We start from the raw sequence: 25,261 nt of genomic DNA on the forward strand, positions 1-25,261 counted from the left end.
TGGGTTTTTTTTTGCGGTAGGCTTATTACAACACATTCTTCCAGATCTGCAAGTAATTGTGAAAATAACCCATGAGAGGAATACATATTTTCTGTAGTAGCTTTGTATAGGAATTGTTACAAAAATGTTGATCAGCCCTGTTGGCATGCTGTGTAAAAAGGAGTGGATTCAACTGTGTTAATTTACTGGTTAAAAAACTTTTCCTTTCACAAAGGAAGTCTAATGGAGGAGCAGATTACTGTACTTTCTTTGTTTGTTACCAGTTAGCATTTAGGCACCTGGCAGGAAGTTTGGATACTTTTAAAGACTTAAAATCTGTTAATGTAATTTGCTAAGATAATGTGTATAGAATACGGAACATCTTAATGGGATATAGTTTTTGCTACTTCTAGAAGTTATTGCGGTCCATTATTTCCATATTTGTACTTGAAATATAAGGAGGATACATAAATCAACATTGTCACGGGTCTTGAAAAAGGGACGAATAGGAGTGAAGAACTGTATATGTCATTGCAGTGTATCTGAAACAGATAAGCATGTGTAACTTAAGCATCTAGATAATTAAGAATATTGCATTGCTTAAAAAAAATCAAACTTTCAAACAGTAACTACTAATGTGAAATTGTCACTTCTCGCAATGTAAAATTGGGAAAACTTCCATTCAGAGGGTTCAGCTTCTGCTCAAAGGAATACGTGCAACTTCTCTACAAAATTTTTCCCAGTCACCAATGATTAAGGAGTTAAGTTGAAAACACAAAATGGTTGTGCTTTTTGTCTTTTCTCCCTCCTCTCCCTTGCCCAGTAGTTGTTAATAGAAACTCTGGATGAATCATTCCTGTCTCATTATTCCAGTTTGTGTTGGAAGCATGTTCAAGTTCCAGTACTGAGCGGCTAAATATTGGTCTTGATCACCAGTTTAAACGGTCTATAGTTTGTCCAGTAATGCTCCTATTCCTATTTTGGAACAATGACAGTTAGGCTGAGGTTTTTCCTTTACTTTTAACAGGCAGAACTGAGGGGCTTTTCCCAGACTATGGAGCTAATAATTAAAGGGGTTTGCAACAGACACTACCTTTTGATATTTTTTGTTTGTCTGTACTTAAGCCAGAGATCCGGTGTTCTGCATGCATACAGGATTGCATACAGTTTGGTGGGGGTACTCCCAGGACCTACTGCTCCTGTTATGAATTCTAAATTTCTAACCAGAAAAGAAAGAGTTTTTCAAATACTTAACTGCATTTGTGGGCTACTTTGCGGTGGCGCTGCTGCTGTGTGATTTGACTCTTGCTGATAAACGACTGTTTTTCTCTTGCTGTCACATTACCATCATGTTCCCACACAAAGCTGCTTTTTAAGTGGGAAGATATAGGAAGTGAGAGAATAATCCGATTTTATTGTGGGAAGCATCTGGATTGTATTAATTTCTTTCCTTTAGTCCTTCATTTCTTACTAATCTTCTTGAAAACTGTGTTTTTTAAATTGTTCAGGGAAGTATAATGTTGCATGTTCTGGAGGAAACTATAAAATTCGTCTTTAGGCCTAGTAGACTTGCTTGATTGACCTTGCCTCTCACCCCTTGCTTTAATTTTTTTTTTTTTTTTTCCTAAGCGGTGAACTTCAAAGAAGTTAATGAAGAAAACAAGAGAGAACTCTTCAGTGAAATATTTTCTTCCATTGAAACGTTGGCATTCACCTTTGGAAACGTGTAAGTTGGAATCCAGAAGGAGCTTTGAAAGAGCTCTTGGAGCTGAATCAAACTAAGACTAAACAGCAACAAAACCTTTAGTTTTCTTTTGGACAAATATTAGTTAATAAACTAATACAAATTAACCACATCCAGAACAATTGTACTGCTTTGTTTGGATGGTTGATGGTGGTCTTGTTTTGGTTGGGTTTTTTTTCCTTAAAAAGGAAAACAGTGATGGTATAGAAATTGCAGGGACTATAAGACTACTTCTAAAAATTGTTTGCAGAGCTTTTAAAGGAATACTAGAAATGCTATCTGAATTTTTCTTCAGTGATCTGAAATTGCTTGGTAAGGTAAAGTAATGAAGTAACACAATTCTTTGTTTTTCTGGCAGTGTTTCAGACTTCCTTATGGGAGATGTAGACAATGGCTCGTCATTGGGACTTCCTGTATCTCGGAGAAGTCGGGTAGGCTAAACACGTTCTCTGAGAGTGTGGAATATATTATCTTTTAAAGGAGATTTTCATTTCCACTGAAACTCTGTGCATCATGGGGCTGGGACACTTGGAGTCTTCAGAGTGCTGAAACAAGATTAAACTCATTAAAAAAATGCATTCAAAGCTTCAGATACTTAAATGTATTCTTGGTTCTAAATGCCAGTGATGACTCAGTGGGGCTAGCACTCAAATATGTAAATAACAACCTGCTGTAATTGTCTTTGAGATCTTAGAATTGGTTAAGTGAAAATAACCAAATAGTTAAAAGTAAGATATTTGAATGATATGCATGTTGGAGTAGTTAAATAGACCTTTTAGACCTAGAAGCTAAAGGTTTAATGACCTCCTTTGGGCTTTTAAGGACTAATATTAATCACAAAATAACCTTTTCTTCTTCCAGAGCCCAGTTTGTGCTGTAGCTGTTTCAGCAATTCAGTAAGAGAACTGAAATAGCACTGTCAACTTATAGTCAGAGAAAAACATTAGCATTTTAAACTCCCCTTTAAACACTTTGAAGGTGACATGAAAAAATGCTCAGTACCAAATTCTGTTTTGAATTTTTATGCATCTAGAAGCAGACTTTCAAGTAAATCAAGTCAAATTAAGTTACATGCAAGGAAAATGTAGTTGACAATTGGTGTGTATGACAAACTAAGTGGTAGCAGGGTTAAAAATTTTAATTGTGGAATTTTTAAAGGCTGCTTTGAAATGTACTTAAGGTTTAGCATTTCTTCACACAGGCTTGATAATCATAGTAATGCTGTGGCAGCTACATCTGAGTAGTAGTCTTTAAATTTTCATTGTGTTTGGTAACACACATGAGAGATGGATGATCACAGAAGTTCTACTTCTGTAGCTGCGACAAAACTCCTCAAACAACATGGAGAGGAAAGGAGGCTATGTGGAAAACTGGTTCCAGCAGACTTGAAATCAGAGGATTAGATTGCTGATAAAAAGTATGAAATAAAATAGCATAGAAGCCAGCATCTCATGTAACTTTAAATGAGGCAATTTGAACAAGTACTATTTCAGCTAATTGGTTCACCAGCAGAAGGAAGGTGCTGAATTTGCCAATCTTTTCATCTTGTAATGGCTTTGCAGTGCATAAATGTGTTCCTGTGAAATGAGATGTTCCCATGTATTGTATCGTGAAGTGAATGCTTGGCTAAAAGATAGTTCTTATGAATGTGGAGGTGAGGAAAGACCAAAGGGAAATTAAATACAGTGAAATGGAGAAGGAATTCTATTCTAGATGCTCCAGAAGTCACCAGTACATATTTAAAAGCCATTTTTTGTAGTGTCATTTACTTTTGCTAATATGGAAGGTAACAATTATAAATTTTGGAGCAGATGGGATAATTTCTTAGAAATTGTCTTAAATTCAGTCCATTTTCATTTAGGGAAATACACGTTTAACAGATGAAGCATTTCACTTTGATTTCACTTTGATTTGCAATTCAGAGGGCAATTTGGAGGCCAACTAGGAGCTGAGTGTTAGGAGGAATTAAAACCAAAATACTTCAGCAGCTGTATTAAGTTCTCATTCCCATAGATGTGTCCATTCAGTCATTGAACACAGCAGCTAGCTGTATCTTACAAAAGGTTAGAGCATAATATTTTGGTAGAATTTAACATGTAAGTGCTTTGAGGGTTAATTAAGGAGAGAGATTTTAATTGCCTGTTAAGTTAGGGACCTCCCCAACTAAGCTGTTGAGGATTGCTCTAAGGGGGTGGGGGGGCAGTGCTGTTCGTGCTTCTCTTGACTGCAGGGGAGTCTACATTCTTTAGTTCAGGCATTCCACTTGGAAGCTTAAGTTAAATGATATGTATACTGCCTCTTAGCAAATGTGATTGTTCTCATTTTAGCCTTTGTAGTAAAACCAGAAGTACAAGATGGAAGCAAAAATCTTTCTTAATTAAAAACAGAAGAGCTTTAGAATACATTGGAAGAGATGAGACGGGCATGTCTGACCTTTCATTATTTAACAAGCTATTTGAATGCTATTCAATGCTATGTAGATCTGAGAGCATAATAAAGGGGAAGGATAAAATTTTCAAAATGTCTGCAGAGATTTGCCTCTGTTACAGTGAGAGTTCTTGGGTAATAGGAAAAAGAAGAGGCTGGCTAAAGTTGAGAAATGAAAACTCTCCAGAAGTCAGGCTTCTTTTTTTTATTTATTTTATTTCATTATTGCTAGTCTCACTGGGGTGAGTTTCTGGATGCATGAGAGGGCAAGCTGTATGGGTCAAATTCTAAAAATAAGTTGCAGGACATGGGTAAAACTAGTGCCTGTGCTTGCTTTTAAAATGTGGTATTATGTATTTGCAGTGGGGTGAATGTGGATGGATGAATGAGCATTGATTAGCTGTCCTAACTATGTGTGCTTGAATTATTGGAAAGGAGTGAACAGTTCTTAGAACTGAAACGATTTAGGTCTGTATAATGGGAAATAATTTTTAGGACCTGAACTTAAAAGTGCATCCTGAGTTAATATAAAGTGGGGGGTGGGGTGTCCTCTTATCTGTTTTTCCCTAACAACTGTATGCCACTTTAAAATCTACTTGGAGACAGTAATACTTTATACCCAAACCAGATCTAAATCTAGTTCAGGCTTTCTGTGCAATGGAATATTGATACATCTCTAAATTTGGCGGGGGTGGGTGTTACGGGTTTTTTACTATTTGGTTGATAGTCAGCTTTGGATGGGTTTCCCACCAGTTCTGAAAAAGCCCTTCCATTTCACTGAAACTCTTTTATCAGACAGCAATTGTGCTAGTACTCCACTTTCTTGGGATTGGCACTGTGCTTTAGACTGTAGTTTGATTCTGTTCAATGTAATTGATGATTAATACCTTGCAAGTTTTGGTATATGGAAGAACTGCTTTTGCTGTGAAGTAAGTAATGATTGTTGATGGATTTCTGTATGACTTAGGATCAAGTTTCCATTTACATTTAAAAAACCTGAAGAGATACTTGCATCACTGTTACTGTGTTCCATTTTAGCTTTTAAGTCTGAAAACAAAACAGGACCAAAGTCTAAAATGGAAACAAGCTGGTTTTGTGAAGATTAAGGCCACTTTGCAGCTATTTCTTGGACTTTTTCTTTTGCCTGCTCTCTACCTCAGAATTTTTAAGAGTAGTTTATTCTTTTAAATTTATGTAGGGTTGTGTTGGGTTTTTTTGTTCTGTGGTTGTTGTTGGTTTTTTTTTAAGGGGGTGGTGGTTACTAGGCAAACTTTTATTCACTTAAATTTATGCAGCAGCCCGGTTTACAGTGCAGTCCTACAAACAGTTCAAATTGAACAATTAAAAGGGTAGCAAAATATAGTATGAGGACAAAGGTATGGATGAACTCTTGTGCTAGATTCCTTATATTCTTGGATTGAATTCTGTCATGTTATACTAATTGTCAGAGCTTCATTAGCAAGTGTTACTAGTCAGCTGTTGTGCCTACAGTGCACACCTGCAAGTAATTTAGGAGAAATCATAACTTCATTCCCTTGAGGAAAATATACAGGATTCTAATGGCTTGTAGAATGGTGTCTGTATGAAATGCTTTTTAAGAGATAGGTAGGGATCTGAGAAAAGCTGGAGCTCACTTAATTGTGTAACAAATCAGGTTGATATTTAACTCTTTCATCACAGCCTTTCGGGATTGTTGATTTAAAGGTGTACGATTCCTTGCTATTTATGTTTCAATCAACAGCTATGGGAGCTTAGAAGGTATGGTGCCCTAGATGAGAGGGAGTTACAATACGGTTTGTTGCTCTATCTGCAAAAACAGAAAAGAGCAGATGATGCCATTTATTTTGCTAGCCTGTCAGTTCCAGTGAGAGTTTTTCTTTGCTAATTTAATGCTTTGTTTCTTGTGTACCAGTCTTTTGAGAATCTTTCTGTGGAGTCTGGAGGTTCACTGCACGAAAGGGATGATATTCAAGGTAGGTCATTCATTCAATATTAGTGAAAACCATGCTGTACCTGTATTTTCATCTTCTAAAATGTTGTAAATAACATGTTTCGTCACTTTTCTACACCTGTGCTGCCATTAAAACTTCACTGAAGAAAATCTGCTATTGCAGAGGTTTTACACTTTTGTGAATAACCAGCCTGGGTTGCTTTTTGGGGGCAGAAAAGCAGCAGTGCCTGAAGCAATTCTGTATGTCATCATATGACTGGTGTTTTCTTGGGTCACTTTCTTTAAGAAAGTTATGCTGACCATATGACTACTCCAGATAAAATACTATGACCCTTTAATTTGTCCTAAAACCTCTGTCAGTCCTGTTTAGAGTCAACTAGCATTAAAGACCAACTCAAGATCAGAGCTGCTTAAGCATTCACGTTTGGCTAATACTGGCTTTGCTCTCAGTGTGTGGTCATGTCTCAGATTCACTTCTTTGTGTTGGATGGTTTATTTTCAGGACATCTTCGAGCAGAGGAGGTTGATAGCATGCTGCTAAGAAATGACAGTGGAATTGAATCAGCTCTGTCCTATGCTAAAGCATGGTCAAAATATACCAAGGATGTAGTCGCATGGGTAGAAAAAAAGCTTAGCTTGGGTGAGTGGCTCTTTCTGGCATTTAATCAGCTTTGTCATGATGAAATTAAATCTGTTGTCAGGCCTCTGTGCTGCAGACTGTCAATAATGTGATTTCTAAATAAGTAGCTGTTCCGCTGAAGTGGACAGAACTATCCCACATTTCGTATAATTAAGGGCCTGTAACAAAGTGAAGTGGTCCCCTCTGTAGCCTGTCTGTTAAAGGGAGAACATAAAAAGCATTTAGCAGGTAGTACAACTGTTTGTGTAAAATAGTAACTGTGATTTTTTTATTTTATTTAACAGAGGTGGAGTGTGCTAAAAACTTAGCAAAAATGGCTGAAACTGCTAAAGCTGTTGTTGGACACCAGGTGAGTACATATTAGGGGCTTTATTTTAAAGTCTTAAAAGTGTTTCAGAAGTCTTGCCAAAAAGTGAAACTTTGGGGATGTTGAGGAGTGCATTTTTAAGTTGAAAGAGAATTGATTTATACTGTAAATCACTGCTTAAAAGGTCTGCTGTATTTTATGTCTTTTCATCTCCTATTGAAACTTGGATATATAAATTTATTTTTGTTGAAAATGCAGTATAGCCTTACAGTTTTCACAATATGCTTTTTTTCTGTCTAATATCTTGTATGCCTTGTGATTTGGACTTGTAGACTTCTCTTTCAGAGTGTTTTCCTAGTAAAATGAAATGTAGCTGAGAAATTAGTAAATACTACATTCATACCTAATTCTGACTTCCACAGACACATAAATACCTTATTAAATTTAACTGAAAACCTAGTACAGTTGTACAGACGTTTAGAATGTCAGCATACCTTTACCTTACCTAGAACATAAATGTTTTCATTTGTGTAATTTTAGGATTATATGCCATTCCAATCAATATTCATTAATGCTTTTCAAAATGATATTGAGAACAATCAACTTTGGCAACAAACAGCAGCTGCTCTCCAGTCTAATAAATTTGTGCAGGTAAGCTTAAAGAAAAAGACTAAGATATTGTTTAGGTTTTAAAAAAAGTTTTGTAGCAACAAACTTGCAGCCTGTAAGCCTTTTATATACTCTGTTAATTTTTCCTATCTAGCCTCTTCTCGGAAGGAAAAATGAATTGGATAGGCAAAGGAAAGATATCAAGGAGCTTTGGCAGCGAGAACAGAAAAAAATGGTTGGTATTTCTTTCATATCTAACAGTGTTCAATGTAAAAGTCTTCAAAAGGACAAAACTTTCAAACTAGGCTGTTATGCACTTAAATTCACATGTAGAATCTAAGGGCGTGTTGGTTGTAATATGTCACTGTCAATGTCATTACATACTTGTATTTGTAAGAGGTTATTTTTCTATGACTATGTACTTGTCACTGTAGCATACAGACCTGTGCATAACAGCCTCTAAACACCATGTTAAGTAACTAGAAATTAAAAATAATTATTCTCTTGCTTTTTTTGTTGCATACTGCAGCAAGAGCTAGAAGCTGCTCTAAGAAAAGCAAAGTTGCTATATACACAGCGTCAAGATGAGTATGAAAAGGCAAAATCCTGCACTGCTCGTGCTGAGGAGGAACATCTTAGCTCGAGTGGAAGCTTTGTGAAAGATTTCAGCAAGCAACTGGAAAAAAAACGAAGGCTAGAGGAGGAAGCTCTTCAAAAAGTGAGAGGTTTTGTTCCTTGCTTTTAAAGTTAAGCCTGTGCTGGGTTTGCTCATGCTTTCCCAATGGGAGCATTTGAGCAAGTGTTGTGTTCATAATTCTTAATTTTAATCCTGCTGTGCTCGTTTGGACTTTTATCCTAAATGGGGATCTCCAATTACATGCGTTTGTGTGGGGTTTTTTTCTTGCTTCTAGTATCAAGGCCTGTAATCCATCAGCACGTTATACTTGTGTTTTCTCTAGGTTGAAGAGGCCAATGAACACTATAAAGCAAGCATGGCAGAGGTTGAAGAAAAAAGAAACGATTTGGAAAGCTTTAAAAGTGATGTCTTAACACAGCTTCGGGAGCTTATTTACCAGTGTGATCTTACTCTTAAAGCTGTAAGCATGCTTTTTAAAAACTTTGGCACAGATGCATAAATATTGTTAAGACTAAGACAAAGCCTTAAAATAGAAAGTTTTTCAAAAGACAGAGGTCAAACCAATAGTGAAGGAAGAAAAACTTCTATTGTTTGTGATGTTCTCTTTCTGTTAGGATTTTGTGGGACGGGGAGAAGGGAGGGCATTAGATGAGTCTTAAATGTTTTTTATGAGCTGTTGGCTTGGAGAACCCTGACTACGTAATTCTTATGAAATATCTCTAAGAATACTGATAGTAGTAGTGTTAATCTGTTGCTTTAAGTGTACAGCTCCCATTCCCGTTATTTTCATTAGTGCATTAGCAAAGGTGTTTGGCTCAAGCACAGAATGGACATTAGCACACTGCAGCATGGAGCCTGCTAATCTTGATGACAGTCTCAATTACTCAGGACCCATTGTGACTAATTTACTATATTAATGTAATGTAAATAAGCAAAGAATGTCAAAACAGTGTATCTACACACAGTTTTTAAAAAAGCTTTAGGACCGCATTATGGCGATACATGTGTACTTCTTTGAGATCAGACAAAGACAATTTAATGCTGGAGCAGGGGGTGGGAAAATGAAAAAGAATAAAACACATAGACACACCCTCTCCCAAAGCAACCCAAAAGCCAATCCCTAAGGCCAGTAGAAAGCTTAGACAAATATGTCACTTCCAAATATATCTAAATTGTGAACTGCTTTGGAACCCCGATGCTGAAGAAGCATCCATGCATTGTTCCCTTTCCTGGTCTCTGCCTTGTGATAAAATATTTTAGAAGTTTTACGTAATTTAACAAGGAAAACATTCAGTTAATCTGTTCTGTCAGGACAGTTTTATGCTTTTTCTGTATCAAGGTGATATGGAGCTCCTTTGGGTTTGTAACGCCAACTACTTCATCATTGTAGCGGTGACCAAAATTTCCTGCAGAGCATGAAAAATGCCTTGTTGGTAGCAAAAAAACCCTTGCTGCTTATCTTGATCAACCCAAAGTGGGAAGCCATTGGAATTGCCTTTGCTACCTGGAGGATTCAATAACCCAAAATGAACAATAATACTAGTACCTATACTACGGATGAAGATTTTGCAGTTGACTTTGGGGAATGCTGCACAAAGTCCATCCCTAAAATGTTACTTTATAGAATTTTTCTAGTCCTATTGTCTAAATAATTTTCTGTTGGGATGTTAATTTGGGTTGAGCAAAGTGCAAGTGAAATACCTAGTAAGTGATCTTTTTTTTTTTTTCTCCCAACAGGCAACAGTTAACCTGTTCCAGCTACAGCACGCTCAGGTTGTATCTCTTCCAGTTAACTGCCAGTCCCTCTGTGAGAGTGCCAAACTCTATGACCCTGGTCAGCAGTATTCAGAGTTTGTGAAAAGCTTACCGAAGGAAGGTGTTCTTATTGAATCAGGTTCTTTTGAAACCCACAGTTCCCGAGTTGATGGGTAAGTCCCAAACTACAGTTGGCATTTGCTTGGTTTAGAACTAAATGCTTAGACACACATTTTAACAGTAAAACAATGTTTTTGGAGGACTGAAATGAATTCTGGTGTTTTACCAAGCTTTACCATTCTCTATTTCTTTGACTCATATTTTGGTAGGTCGTATATAATGTTGACATTGAAACCTAACTTTAAATTCCGAAGCAGAGTATTGTTTTGTGTAATAAGACTTGCTAAACCATTGACAATCATTGTGCAGGAATTAATTTACTACTATTCAAATATAGATACTGGTTACTACGGAAAATGTAAATTGCGAACTCTGTAGTATGATGTGGCACTAGTATTTGATAACCAATTTAGAAAGTCTGAGGAGGTAGTTTTTCTGCAAGCCTTGCTGCTACAGTACCTTCTTTAATATTGTTTACATTTGGCAACTTTTTGGCAGGAAGTGTTGCTCAATTTCTGTCTTGTGTGTCTGAAAAGAGTTTAGAGTCCACAGGTCCCTATGCTGTAACTTAATTTCCAGCCTGTGTGAAATGGCAGTTTTTACTGTTACTGTTAAAAGATACAGCTAATGTGGAAGACTAGGGAACAAAAGATAGCTCCTAATGTTAGTATGCCAAATGGTTTTCCACCTTGAACTTGTAAAATAGTCATCTTGGCACTAAAGCACCAGAATATCCATTCCAATCTGTGTGTTTCACAGTTACACAGGGAAGTGTCGTCATCGGTCATAGTCTGTTAAAAGGAAACCAAATACAAAAAAACCTTAAGGCTTGAGTCAGACTTCTACCAACAAAAGCCAGGAAATTCAATGTTAAAGCTGAGATTCTTAGTTCTTGTCTGTAAATTTCCTGCCTTTTAAGACTGATTTAGGCTATACTCACAGTCTTTGACTTAGGTGGATTTAACTATGCAGCTGCCCGAGAAACTGATGAGCATGAAATTTCATACTGTGTGCTTTCCCAGCTATTTACTGCTTAAGATTTATAGGAGTAAGTGTTTTCTGCTCCCCTCTTCCTGCCTTTTTTCTTTGACATGACTTTGTGATTCTTCGTGTACTTGAAGTGATCATTTTTATTGTTTAAGTCTGCATTTATTTATGGGATGGTAGCTTGGACAAATGCAATTTTTAATGTTTTTTTAAGTCTTATTTTCTTCAGGTGGGTAGGGTAGAACTGATTAAGGAGCAGCTTCCTGACTGCTAAACTTGTCTAGCAGGCCATTTTTTCCACAGGGTGCTTCAGCGTTTTACATTCGTTACTTTAACTTGTTTCTGTCCATATCGTGAGAGCAGATTTTCACAATGGACTGACTATAAGCTCTGGCAGCTTCAACATATTTTCTGTGTTTTTAAAAAAAGCACAGCATTTTAACACCTATACATTTATAAGTGAATCATTCTGATGGCTGGGCAGAGAGTGTTTCAGAGAAAAGCATAAAAGTAGATTGCCATAGCCTCTGAATTATTCTTGTATTTAGATGAATACATTTGCTGTTTTTACAAAGTCTGCAAAATAACAGTCGTAATACCTTGCAGAGATATGGAAAAGCTGATTTATGGGGTGGGAAGGAAACACCAGGAAAATTCATATATTTAAAAAAAAATTGCTATCTTTTTTTGAATATTTTTATTGGGGCTTCAATAATTACATACCAAATATGTATGTCCATGAACAGCAATTAAATGAAGCTTTCCTAGTGCCCAGGGATAAAAAAATGCATGGCTTTTATTCAGTTCTATCTTACTCACTCTTCAAATTATTTTGTTCTTTCTGAAGGGTTTTTAATAAGCAATCAACCAATAGTGTCCATACGTCACATGGTAACTTATCTCAGTGTTCAGGAGATTATCCTGCACAGACAGTAGATGATGTGGGAAGCCCCATTTATCATCATTCGCAAAAGATTGGAGAGAAGAGGTCTTCCAGCAGCACAGATATCCAAGGTAGTTCTTCTGTATTTCAAATGGAGTTCGTCTCTAAATAAAAATACAGAAAAAAATTATGTGCTTGATGTCTTGCTGTCAGAAATACAGCACTGAAGAGGTTAAAAAGTATTTTAAAGTTCAAAGCCTATAAAACCAGTTATGTACTTGAGCATAAGGTCAAATTCTTTGACAGGAAAGGTGAGATGAGACACAAACAGCAAGTACTGTCAAGCTCAGTATACTAAACTATTGCAATTAACTTCAGCAATGGAAAATCCATTTGATTTGTAAATGTTATGTTAGTTTCAGGTCTTTTGCAAAAGCACAAATATCAAGTTTCTGACATTCATTATCTCACATCCCAAAGTGTTCACAGCAATACATGCTGTAGTTTCTTTTACTATATTGCATGTTCATGCAACTTTTGCAGTATTTTCCTATTTTGAATATAAACAGTCTTTAAACAAAATAATGTAATTTCATCCTTGACATTTGGAATTTGCGGGTTTTCTTTTGAAAAGTGACACGAGGGCCACCACCATTTAGATCGTGGTCAGTTGGCAACCAGAGTGGAGGAATGTGCAGTGATTCTGAAAGTGCAGGGGGGAGCAGCGAGTCACGGTCCATGGATTCTCCATCTGCTAGCCCAGGTACGGCTACACTCACTGCTATACTAATTTGAAGTCTTTTCTTTAGACTGTTTTGCATTAATGGAGAAATCATTGTTAGTTTAACAAGTGTTGGATAGAGCCTCTAATGAAAATGAGCAGTTGGGTGGAACTGATACTTACAGCTTCCTGAAAATTTTTCTCATTTGCTAGGGGATTTTAAAAGACGACTCCCCCGAACACCTTCCACTGGTACTATGTCATCTGCAGATGATCTTGATGAAAGAGAGCCACCATCTCCTTCAGACTGTGGTAATGTTGTTTCCATACATGAAGTCCCCAGAAGATGCTTTTTGTTAATGTGTGGCTTTTTTTTTTTGATGTGCTTAAGAAAAGTTCGTTAACAAGGCTGTGATTGCCAGCAGCGTTGTTTTTCAATACAGTGTGCATCCAGTTGAGGTTGAGAGTTGAACAACTTGCAGGTCATTTTAATGTAGTGGTGCAAAATTGTCTTCATACGTTTAGACTAACTATAGGCACAACCTTAGAACATTTCTAGTGTCTTCACCCTCCTGAGGTAAACATAAATGATCCACTAACCTTCCCCTCCAGACATTGGCAATTAAAATTAGCTGCATGGCACTGTGGTATGTAAGATCATTTCTAAACTTTGAAGTGAAATACACAGAAACAGAGAGTTGGTAACTGGCGAGTTAGGAAAGAGTGGATCCAAACATTTAAGGTATAACAGAGATTTTTACCCTTTTCAGTTTACCTGAACAAGTTTAGTAATCTGCCCCAGATTTGACCAGACCATTTCTAATTTTCGAAATAATTTTGACTGTAGGAGGACAGTGTTGCCACAGGTACTGAAACCTGAATAACTGGATTATCAGAAAGAATTCTATGGGAATTCAGCAGTATTTACAGACTAGTTCTGAAATATTTGTGGCCCTTGCTCAGTAAATCCTTTAGGAAATTCTTCAGTTAGTCCTTATTTCCTAAACGTATACTTTGCCTTCTAGGAATGAGCCTATGGTTAACAACACTAATTTAGATCCAGATTTAAAGCCTGGAAAAATGCTAATTAATGCAAACTTTCACTTGGAGTGGTATTGTTTAATCAATACTTGTGCCTTAAAGAAGCTTTCTGGGCAGTTAAGTTAAAATTGCCTCATACATTTATCTGTAAAACAAAGGATTTTGGTTCACAGAATTATTAATAGCATTTTAAGTAAATTGCTTGAAAAATTGGTCACAAAAAGCACCTGTTGCTATTCTGTTTTAGAATCATCTAGAAAATACCTTGATGTTATCATAGGAGACTGAGATGATTATTTTAAATGGGGTCTGATGAGAACGTGTGGTGATTCTTCCCTGCTGCAAAGTATTATTATTTAAAGTATTTCAGAAACATTACAGGCCAAACCATAATGTCATTTTTTTATTCTCTGGTACAGGATTTTGAGATACATAGAATGAGACTTTCATGAATAGTTGCCTGAACTGTAGGGTGCTTGTAATTAAATGTCCCAATATTTTCAATACCATTAGTACAGGAGAAAGCTCAAATACTTAAAAATGCAAAACTGATTGTTTGATTCTACTTTTATGTAAGATTATTTGATAGGTAATGTGTCTGTTAGGTAAACTGTAACATGGTTTTGCTTCATTGTGATTGAAATGTTTTTGCTTTGATAGTTGCTATTACTTTAAGAATTCTGTGTTCTGCACCATGGTTCTAAAAAATCAGAATACCCTATCCCAATAGTAGTTATTAGAATGACTTAAACAGGGAAAATTTTCTCCAGGTTTAAATGATTTGACATCTGAAACTGCAAATTCTCCAGGACCTTTTAGAAATGCTAATATGTCCAAAGCAGCACAAACACACAAACTGCGGAAGTTGAGAGCTCCATCTAAATGCAGAGAATGTGACAGCTTAGTGGTATTTCACGGAGCTGAATGTGAGGAGGTAAGTTATAAAGTACTTCCAATAGCTGCTTGGGATTTATGTAAAGTTGGGACTTTTGAAAACTCGCATTATTTTTCTGTATAAGAAGTACAGAGGCTTTGAGGCTTGTAGAATCATTGTGAACTTAAAGCAAAAGCACAACAGACTGATAAATCTTTCCTTTTGTTCACATATGGGGTGACAAACAGCAGAGATATTTCTTATGGTGTCAGATTGTATCAAACCATGTGCTTTTTTTCCTCCCCTGTAGTGTTCGCTTGCATGCCATAAAAAATGTTTAGAGACTTTAGCTATTCAATGTGGGCACAAAAAACTTCATGGAAGGCTTCACTTGTTTGGAGTGGAATTTACCCAAGCTGCTAAAAATGTTCCTGATGGCATTCCTTTCATCATCAAAAAGTGTACATCAGAAATCGAAAGCAGAGCGCTCAATGTCAAGGTATGCTCAAGTTTGTTTATAAAACTTAAGTATGAACAATCTTTTTTAAAAAAACACACACACACATAACAAAGTCTTTAAGATTTTAATGCTGTACTGTTGATACCATCTGTGTTTTTAAAACACTTGTCTTTCAAATTAAAACAGAGTTGTACTGGTCCTTTAATTTCAGGGTATATATCGTGTGAATGGAGCCAAGTCAAGAGTTGAAAAGCTTTGTCAAGCTTTTGAAAATGGAAAGGATTTGGTTGAGCTCTCAGAACTCTATGCACATGATATCAGCAATGTTCTCAAGTTGTATCTCCGCCAGGTAGGTACTTGAGAGGCCAGATAGAAAACCATAGTGTAGTATATTTCTTCAGTACAAGAGGAAAAAGAAATCTTTTTCAGCAGTCCTGCAGCAGAAGATTAAAGGAGCGCATTGTGTATTTGCAGTAGGCTTCTTTATTTTCACGTGGAGCCCATGACAGGGATGGGGAAAAGCTGCTGGTGCTACAGTCTGTATTCCACTTGGGCATAGTGTCTCTTTAAATATTAGTACCATACACAGAACAAGCTTTTGTTTATCCACTTGCTTTAATTTCTAAAACCTTTCTGGTTACTGAATTTGCCTGTCTTAAGTAAAGCTGAAAACTCCCATATTCTTGCCTCCTCATACAGACAGATGCTAATGTATTGCTGTTAATATATGCTAACAAAAATTTCATGAAACACAATGGTCATGATGATGTGCTCATTATAGAGGATTCATCCATCTTTTTCTTTCAAAATGGGGCTTTAAAACTTCGTGATTGAGTTTCCCAAAAGTATGTATCTGAAAAAATGAATCTGGGATGTTGCCCAGTGAGATTTCTGAGTCAGTCTGAAAACTTGACCCTGAAAGGAATAATCCTTAGCTGCAGGGTCCTGTCCTCTTCCTTACACTGGCTGTCAGAGATGAGCATTCCAATCCTATGATCATCACCATTAAGTGCTTCTGAAAAATTGCAAAGATGTACTCTTCCTACTTAAGCAAATAAAAAGGTAGCATATTATATACATCATATTGGGGTACCAGTTTGAGGCACTGTACTGTATTAGGAATAAGGCTCATAATTAAAAAAAAGAAGGCAAATAACGTGGTTTTTTCTGGTCTTATTACTTCCTTCGTAGCTGTCCTGTTGGTGTGGGTTTTAGGTAAACCTGCTCATTTTAAATGCAGGAGCAGTGCTAGAAACATGCAGTTAAGACACTTACAGACAGAATCCCGAGTTACTCTATTTGAGGCTGTTAAAACTAATCATTTTGAGTTTTATCTAGTGTTCCTATTTTCTGTTTTTATCTAAGCTGGGCAACGCAAATAGTCAGGTCAGGCTTGAGGGCTTTGTCTTTTCTGTATTTCTTTATTAATTATTCATTTTCATACTGAGAGAGTAAGAAAATGGAATGTGGACCAAACTTGACGCCACATACAATACTTATTTTTCCAGTCTTTGCTAGTATAACTGCTCTATTATCATGGTATTTATGCATATGCAGTGTGACACCCTCCTTCGCAGCAATCGCCCTCTTGAAATCTGTACCTGTATTGATAAATGCTCAGTCTTGAAGCTATTGCAGGAAAGGGCTAGCAAAAGATTTCCAGAGAAAGGTGTAGGGGAGGAGTGTTATTGTTAGCTGGGATTGGATTTGACAAACTGTGGTTTGAGCTAATGAACAAGGATTAAACAATGCCATCATCTAAGCAAAGATGCTAGATAAGACAAAATTGAAGAAAAACTGGAAAGAAACAAAGTGGTTAAAATTCAGGCTTGAGTGTGTTTCTGAAATGTTGTTATTTCTTCAGCTTCCGGAACCCTTGATTTTGTTTCGGCTTTACAATGAGTTCATTGGACTTGCAAAAGAAAGCCAGAATGTTAATGAGGAATTGGATGCTAAACAAGCTAGCCCCAGATCAAAGAAAAGACAGTCAATGTGTATTGAACTGAATAGGATCATCATTAAAATTAAAGATCTTCTGAAGCAACTGCCTGTACCAAACTATAACACTCTTCAGTACCTTATTGGACACCTTCACAGGTGAGAAAAGACTTAAAATGCAAACTGATGTTGAAGAATAAACTGTTACATGCTGCGTACTAGGGAGTTCTTGTACCCTTTTGATAACTGTAGAGGAAGAAGTCACATACACCTTAGAAAACATTGTTCTGTTGCTGTTTCTTTCCTGTGTAATGAATTCTAAGGTGAGAGAAGAATATGAAATGGAAAGAAAGGAGGGAAGGAATCAATTACTCTTGATTCTCTGCTAACATTCTCTTCTAACGTTGCAGTCAGCAGGTGGTAACTAGTGGCAGCTGCAGGGACCTAGGTGTGATTTAAATGAGGATATGGCCCAGTCAGGGCAGTGATTTGGTGGCTATTAACAGAAAATTGAAACTTGTCTCATGTCTGTTAATAACCATTCTCCAATTACATTTCACTTCCTTGTTGTCCAAATGCTGGACTGTATTGATGATGTATAATGAGGATGCACCAAGATGATGACTACCAATAAAAATGGGTAATATTGGGCTACAGGTGTATTATTATTTAGAATGAGAGAGACGTTCTTTTCCCCAAGCCCAAAAATTCCAAATAGCCCCTAATAACATTAACAGAGTAGGACATAAAAACAGCCTGTGTGGAAAGTGCCTAGTCCAAGCTGTTGTTAAATGCAGGCTGCACTGAAGAGTCTTCCCACCTACCAAACTCACCTTTGGTTTTTTATTGTCTTTTAGTCTCTTTAGACAGAATATTTTAATATCTAAAATACTTCTGAAGTAGTAAAACCCTCTAACTCTTGGGGGTTTGGTTTGTTGGTTGTTTTTTTTTTCCTTCTTTACGCAGGGTTACAGAACAGTCTGATGAAAATAAAATGTCAGCCAGTAACCTTGGCATAATATTTGGCCCAACTCTGATCAGGCCGCGTCAAACAGATGCTACGGTTTCTTTGTCATCACTTGTGGATTACCCTTACCAGGCCCGGGTGGTGGAGCTGCTCATCATGTACTATGAAAAGATATTTGATGTTTCATTGAAACCACTTCTGAGCACATCTCAGTCTGAAGAAGCTGCCATTACAGTCAGAGCTGCTGTATCAGCACAAGAGAGGGAGCCACAGCAGCAGAGGAAGTCATTTGTTGCTGTGAAGGAAGTGAGTAACTTTTTCTTGTGTTGCCTCAATGTTACCTGTGCCATCTTAACTTCCATGTCAAACGCTGCAGCATTCCAGAGCACATTTCTGTTAAATATTTGTCATTTTTTTTAAGAAGTGCCTTTCCTCTTGAGTTCTCATTTACTTCTGCTCTGACTCTTGTTAACAGGGTATTCTGATAGCTCCAAGTGAAAGCAGAGCTTCAGAAACAGCTACATTGGTTTTGGAGTCGAACAACAGCAAGAATACAAAAGAACAAGTAGATACATCTGTAACTGGTTAGTGCACTTTAAAGTCCTGGGGTGGGTGAATAAGCAGTCATGCATACATTGGATTATAGTGGATGCAGCCCTTCAATTTAGACAGAAGCATGTGATAAAACGCTCTTATCACTGCTTGATATGCTGTTTTATCTTTGTAAGAGGAACAGAGAGTTAAATCTTTCTAAAGGCTTTCAAGAAACCTGTGTTTATGGAATCAGCGTAAAGTATTTGGTAAGAGAATACAATGGTGTTTTTTGCTTTCTCCCTTTTTAAGAAAAAAAATATATAATTGTGCTGTGACACTGGATTCCTGAAATCCACAATGATGCTGCAAACCAGTATCCAGCAGTTAACATGTTTTGACCATTTCCTGTCCCCCAGAATATGTATCATTGCCACTCACTGGAACTAAACCAGAAGGCTCTGGGAAGAGTAATTCTCTGATAGAATCATCAGCTACCAGCATTTTGGATATTAATGTTTCTGCTCCAAAAAAGCCAGGTTTGTTAACCTATCTTCTATAAGATATTTTTTTCTGTTTATCTGCTTGTGCTGCTACAGTGTTTTGTTTTAACATACACATGATTTCATCTATTTAGGAGTAACTGTACATGATCTCTTTTAATTAGATACTGATTTTCAGCTGGTGTTTCCAGTTCAGTCATGTCCTGTACATTAATAGCGCAACATTCTGAAACATTATTAAAACTGAAAATATTCAGGGATGGGAAAGCATCAGACAAAAAGTGCACTCTCTCTTTGGCCTGTTTTCTCCTTCATGTTTTCCTTGTTTATGTCTGTACAATATGTGTTTTACTAAAGTTCATATTCTGTTGGCAAAAGTTTGCTGATTTCTCTTTATTTGCTGTAAAGATTGTCACATCTCTTTGTGTTTCTAGGTGATGCTGCGAGTCCAGCTTCAGAGAGAAATGATTCATTTGTTTCTCTAGGTGAAGACAGCTGTAAAATTAACTTATTTCCTGCAAAATCTAACCGTCAGATTACCAAAGTTCCATTGCGGGTTCCAAGGACAAAACCAGCTACTCGCCCTGTGAGCCTACCTGTAGACCGAATACTTCCTCCATGTGTTTTGAATGAAAGAAATTCACGAAATGCAGGAGCAGTAAGTCCAGAGAAGCTTGGCAGGAGCCCTACTATTGAAGAAGTTTCAGAGGTGAGGGCACTCCCTGCTGTTAATACCTGCTGCAGAATTCCTTGTTATGACACCCAGATGCTGCGAAAAACTTGGGACAAGCAATATAAACAGTATGATATCACATCAAGGACAGCAATGATTGTGACTAATGTGCCCCAGGAGAACCGAGCACTTGAGAGTGGAACTGCAAGTGCTTTATCTTCGTCATGCAGCACTGGTAATAGTGCAGCTAATGCCATGCTTCCTAGTAAGCCATATTCTGTTTCTGTCAGGTCAGGAAGGACTGCAACAGAAGGGAATGGTCCTGATGCCAGTCCTCTTGCTGCCTTTAGAGCACCAAGAACATTGCAACCACCCCCAGGGACCTTTTATAAACCACCCTCGAACAAATCAAAACAAAATGAAGAGGGTTCTTCTGCTAAAGCATGTGCACCAGCCAGTGCTAGCTCTGTGCTTCACCAGGATAATACTGTGAAACAGGCTAGGAGCTCTGCAATTCCATCAGGTGATACTGAACAAAACACAAATGAACAAAAAACTAGCTCAGAAGACACTCACCCCACAGATCTGAAGCCTACTTACCAGAGACTCAGACCAAAAAGGATCCAGGAACTGGAACACAGGGAAGCTCATTTTGTATAGGCTGCAAATTCCTCTTGGACTGCATGCAATTTGTTGATGTTGCCAGTGGAGGCTTCCCTTTGCCCCTTTATCCTTTGCCTTCCCTTGAGAATCCTACTTTTGTGCCATATTGAAGTTATTTTTATATATGCAGCATTTTAAAAATGGGGGGGGAGGGCTAGGGAATTGTGAAAGAATTAAGTCAAGCTTTTTTGTAATTCAGTAGCTTTTCATAAAGATTTAATGCATTCCCAGTCTAGATACAGCTAATGGGTTCATCAAATAAGGCACTGATCTTCATTTCATTGTATGGAATTGGAGTACTTACCCATAGAGAAACAACTATTGCGTGTAGCAGTGAAAGGAGCCATTTTTCATAATAGACATTATAATAAAAATGGAAGGTTTAACATTCAGTGTCTAAGCATAAACCAAAGCTTGTGCTTTGTTCTGTAAAAGCATTTGTTCGGTGTTCTAATCTGTGCAATTAAAGCTTTGCTCCTGAACAGACTTACGTACTGGCCAGCATGCCCCATAATTATGTACCATATGTGTATATTTTAGGCAGACATGGTTATCTGTTGCCAGTCTCCTATGTTGTCACTTTATTATTATTTTTTGTACAGCAAGGATGCACTTACTGAGCTTTACTATTTAGAAGCAGCAATCAATCCACATCTGGTTTCTTGTATAGCTTAGCGAGTGGGGCAAATGTGCACAGCCTGTTTCATTGGGATGGCCTTGTGGAGAGACTGTCAGTTGCGGTGGTGCTGTTTTTCCCAGGTGAATGAAAAGGCAGTGATTTGCTTGCTGTAGATCAGTTTCACTACTTAACCTGGTGTAACTGAAATGAAGAGCATTGCTTCCAAGTTTCAGTGAAAGAACTGAAAATAACCAAAAATCTGCATTAGTTGGTGCATCTAATGGTTTTCACTTTGTATTAAATGGTTTTTATGTGTACACTGTGTTATTTGCTTTAAAATATATTAACTTGTTAACATTTCAGTGACTCTATGGCTTCCATATCTGGATTTTTTCTAACTTATTAAAATACAGACATTTGGCCTTTGTAATAGGATAGTACTCTGCTGCATCTGTCTTCTGGGGATGGGGGGTGGTATGCTTTTCTCAATGAGATTACAATTAGCTTGACCCTCTCTCACATACTATAGAGTACAGTTATTGTAGCCTGGTAATCGCTACTGATATAAGTACCAAGAAGGCTCTTGGAGGACACGAAAAGCAAAGAATTGCTTTTCTGCTTTTACAACGTAAAATACGCTGGGCTTTCCTACTGCATTCCCTTTATCCTTTTTCCCAAAATATCCCAGATAAAATCCCACGCTGCATTCAGTGGGCGTAATCTGATTTCAGTTTCCAGAGCAAAAGATACTAAACCCGCAACGCTGAACTTCTGATTCCTTGTCACGTTTCCACAGAAGCGTGGCTTGCACTCTTGGCAAAGCCCTTGCCACCACTGGGCTGCCCTGGCCATGCTCGGAGCCCTTCCTTTGGGGAGCTGCCTCATACTACGGAAAATCTGAAGGTTCCATCTGCCCAGACTGGTATTGTGAGTTGCATAATAAAATGAGAGGAGGGATAAAGGCTTCTTGACATAGTTTGTTCCACTTAGAAAATGGAGGAGGAAGGAGACCCCACACAACTGGTTAAGGAGCAGCAAATAGCATTAATGAAACATTACAGGTGTTGTATCAGAACCTCATAGCACAGCTGTGAAAGGGTAGTGCTGGTCAGGACAGATCAGGGCTATGAGATAGCTAATTTATTTGTTAACTACCATGAAATCTATTGTCTCACTATATTTTAAAGTGTTTTAGCATATGTCTAGCACTGAACATGCTAATAGCTTGAGGTTATAATTAAAAGCTGTTCCTCTAGTTGGATGGAGGGTCTCCAGTACTTGCCAGAGCAGGCTGCAGTGATGGAGGATCAGGGAGCCTATACTCACCTGTGAGAAACAGATGAACATCAGCCAAGTCGTAATGCCAGTTACTGGCAGTTACCATATTGCTTTTTATGTACCATCTGCTTCCGTGTTTTGCTAGTGTGAAAGGTTTCTGCTGTTTTAAATCTGCCCTGGTTCTTCGTTCAGTGTTTTCCCATAGCTGGGCAGCTACTGGTGGGTTCAGCTGGGAGCCGGGGAGCGCTGCACCCCGCTGCGTGCTGTGCGTGGGGGTGCACAGGTGGCTCATAAAACCCCATTATTTTATGAAAAACTCATCGCTTTCAAAAGAATTATGCACGCCGCTGGTTTGTAATGCCTTTGACTCTTCATGCAATGCAACTGAAGGAGGAAGCGCACTTCTTTCGAAATGAAAACCTTGGAAGCTTAGGAGCTGTGACCCTGCTGCCCAGCACAGTGCCAGCACAGGAGCGCCTGCGGGGTGGTGGCCAGAGTTCTTCCAGAACCTTCCCGCCACGCTGAGGGACGGGGCAGCCTGCAGGGGCCTGCGAGGCAGCGGGTCAGGGGCCGGTGTGTGACTTGTTCGCAGACTTTTGTAAACGTTTGCAGCTTGATGTCAGGGCTGTGTTGGGTTGGGGCTGGTGCCCTGGGGCCTTCCGCGCCTTCCCCTGCGTGTGAGGAAGCGGCGCGGCGGGCGTGGCCGCCTCCCGCCATCGCGGGCTGGGGGGGCTGGGGGCGCCGGGCGCTGAGGCGGCGGCTTGAGGAGGGACGTGACTGGCCGCGGCGGCAGAGCCGGCAGCCGGGGGGAAAAGACTTAGGCTTTCTTTTCGACTGGAAATGTTCCTAATGGGCCCTATTGTTTCTTTAGGTTCTGATGCTGATTTCCCTAGGTTTTGTGTTTGAAATGGCTTCTCTCCAGCTGAATCGCAGTAATTCCACCCACCTGCCCCAAGTGACAGGCTCTGGGTCATGCCAGCACCCTGCGGTTTGTCCTCTGCGGAAGAAACCTTTCTGTGTCAGATTTGCTTGGTAATTGCGTTTTCTGAAGTCGTAATGCGCTGCCTCATCCCTCTTAAAGCTTTGGCAGAGTACCGACTTCCATAAGTCACTGACCTAATTAGTCATGACAGCTGTTTGTTTAGCAGGGCCCCTATGCTACCAGAACTACCCTTCTGAGACCATCTTTTCAAATACAGGGTTTGTTCAGATCTGAAGAAACGCCTTCGGAAGTAGCCCCTAGTGCAGACTGTTGTGTTTGTGCTGGTCATACTGGATATTTGGGAGGATTTTTATTCAGGAGCCTTTAAACTTGCAGATTGAGCTGTTCTGTATCAAGTAGGGGATTAAAACAATCTCCTTAAAACTGAGCAGTGTTACTCTGCAAGCACAAACTGCCTCTAAGATATGTGTTTCTCTGCAACCAAGCTGAATATTCCTTCAGAAACCTTTCCCTTTCCCATAGCACAGCAGCGCTCGCACATGAGGTAAGATTTTTGTGGTAAGTTTTCCAGGAGTTTTATTGCTTCGATTTAAGAACTCCTTGCCTTGCTTGTAAATCTATTAGTTCTTTAGCTTCTGTAGTCTATGTAGCAGAGGCCTAACGGAGTTCCTCTGAAAGCTGACACAAAAGGCTCTGTGAAGGCAGTTAGTGTGGGTCCGCTAACATTGGCAACTTAGTTCGGAGCATGTTTCTGCTTTTGAAGTGACTCCTTTACATGCCACTGTGGTTCACCATACAGAGTGATCTCAGAGCACACAAACTTTATCCTTTTTGGATAAGACTAAACTGGAACATGTGCTTCAGCAGTGTACCTGATGTGCGGCAGCTGCTAATGCACATTCAGTCCATGGGGCCAGATTGGAGATCATCTGAAGTAACCCCCAGACACATCATCTGTGGGTGCTGGGTCTCAGCACTCACTGTTACACTATAAATCTGCCTCGCTGGGCCATCCTACTTGTCAGCATACACCTGGACTTAATATGTTGGGAAAACGGGACATTTGAAACCATTTCAACTTTCTACTAGCAAAGTTTGGGATGGGGGGATGTCTGATATTTACAGATAATGCTATTTTTATATAAATGTCAATGTGGAAATAAGTTTCACAGAAGGATGCTTTGGAGACAAGCCTTTCTCAATAAAATATTCTGTGTGCCCACTTAATTTTGTAAGAGAGAGAGTTGTTCTGATTCTAATTGAGAGATGTGTGGGATCCTTGAAAAGTGATTTTACTCACAGGTAGAAGGAAAAGCCATCCCAAATCTTACAGAATGTAAAATGTTGGAAGAAGGTGAATGCTAGGAAAGGCCTCACTCCTCAGTCCTTATGCTGGTGGATGTCAGAAGAGTGTCTGTGAAGTAAACTGGCTTACAGCAGAAGTAGAAAACATGCCTTCTGAGTTTGCACTTAGTATCCTTCGTGCTTGTTTAAAGCCAGATTGAGGCGATTAGCCCAACACTGGGTTTGGACATGGTCAGGATCTGTTCAAGACGCCACATTTCCCTGTGTTTGATGTGTGGAGGAGTCTGCCAATTCTGATTGTCTTTTCTTAGAAATGCACCTTTCAAATGGACGTTTCACTGGGCCTTTTCTTATTCTGTCTGGTTTCTTGTCAGCACTGTCCTTGAACGATTCTATCACTGACCTTGTGAATAATACAGCTTCCACCAGTTTCTGGGTATACTCACTTCTTGGCATCGTGTTCTTTGCCATCTATTCAAGTGGTACAACTAGTTTCCTCGCTTTCCAACTCCTTTCTTTAACTCTTTTACAGCAGCCTTATCTAAGAAATATCATTTGACCCCAGTTTGCCAGAAGTTTCCATTCTTGTCCTTCAGGTTACTCTTTTATGGAGGGAAACCTCTGAAACACATTAGGAAAAATTTATAAACCTTCAGCTTGTGTTCTCCCCACCTGTTTAAGGTAGCTGGGTGAAAAGCTTAACTCA

The 25,261-nt window shown here is 38.6% G+C and overlaps 2 protein-coding genes across 9 annotated transcripts in view; both read left to right on the forward strand.

The window, feature by feature from the left end:
- Window positions 1-21,391, forward strand: part of ARHGAP29 (Rho GTPase activating protein 29) — a 53,440-nt gene extending 32,049 nt beyond the window's left edge. For 3 of the 4 annotated variants that reach the window (XM_055724872.1, XM_055724874.1, XM_027814391.2), the window contains 21 exons: window positions 1,609-1,705; window positions 2,082-2,154; window positions 6,063-6,123; window positions 6,604-6,741; window positions 7,026-7,090; window positions 7,589-7,699; window positions 7,812-7,892; window positions 8,187-8,375; window positions 8,617-8,754; window positions 10,032-10,222; window positions 12,004-12,170; window positions 12,674-12,802; window positions 12,974-13,072; window positions 14,572-14,735; window positions 14,986-15,174; window positions 15,347-15,484; window positions 17,000-17,232; window positions 18,040-18,346; window positions 18,516-18,624; window positions 18,991-19,110; window positions 19,509-21,391. In XM_055724872.1, coding sequence (XP_055580847.1) covers window positions 1,609-1,705; window positions 2,082-2,154; window positions 6,063-6,123; window positions 6,604-6,741; window positions 7,026-7,090; window positions 7,589-7,699; window positions 7,812-7,892; window positions 8,187-8,375; window positions 8,617-8,754; window positions 10,032-10,222; window positions 12,004-12,170; window positions 12,674-12,802; window positions 12,974-13,072; window positions 14,572-14,735; window positions 14,986-15,174; window positions 15,347-15,484; window positions 17,000-17,232; window positions 18,040-18,346; window positions 18,516-18,624; window positions 18,991-19,110; window positions 19,509-20,407 — 3,698 coding nt within the window. In that variant the 3' untranslated portion in view covers window positions 20,408-21,391. The remainder of the gene's footprint in view (window positions 1-1,608; window positions 1,706-2,081; window positions 2,155-6,062; window positions 6,124-6,603; window positions 6,742-7,025; window positions 7,091-7,588; window positions 7,700-7,811; window positions 7,893-8,186; window positions 8,376-8,616; window positions 8,755-10,031; window positions 10,223-12,003; window positions 12,171-12,673; window positions 12,803-12,973; window positions 13,073-14,571; window positions 14,736-14,985; window positions 15,175-15,346; window positions 15,485-16,999; window positions 17,233-18,039; window positions 18,347-18,515; window positions 18,625-18,990; window positions 19,111-19,508) is intronic. The other variant, XM_055724873.1, reaches the window with a different exon arrangement.
- A 1,730-nt stretch (window positions 21,392-23,121) lies between these two features.
- Window positions 23,122-25,261, forward strand: part of ABCA4 (ATP binding cassette subfamily A member 4) — an 84,609-nt gene continuing 82,469 nt past the window's right edge. For 2 of the 5 annotated variants that reach the window (XM_027814424.2, XM_027814425.2), the window contains exon 1: window positions 23,413-23,794. The gene's annotated coding sequence lies outside the window, so the exon portion shown is untranslated. Of the gene's footprint in view, window positions 23,795-25,261 lie in introns of all 5 variants that reach the window. The other 3 variants (XM_027814423.2, XM_027814422.2, XR_008734763.1) reach the window with 2 other exon arrangements.

The sequence above is a fragment of the Falco cherrug genome, chromosome 12, assembly GCF_023634085.1.
Source record: "Falco cherrug isolate bFalChe1 chromosome 12, bFalChe1.pri, whole genome shotgun sequence".
NCBI lineage: Eukaryota > Metazoa > Chordata > Aves > Falconiformes > Falconidae > Falco > Falco cherrug.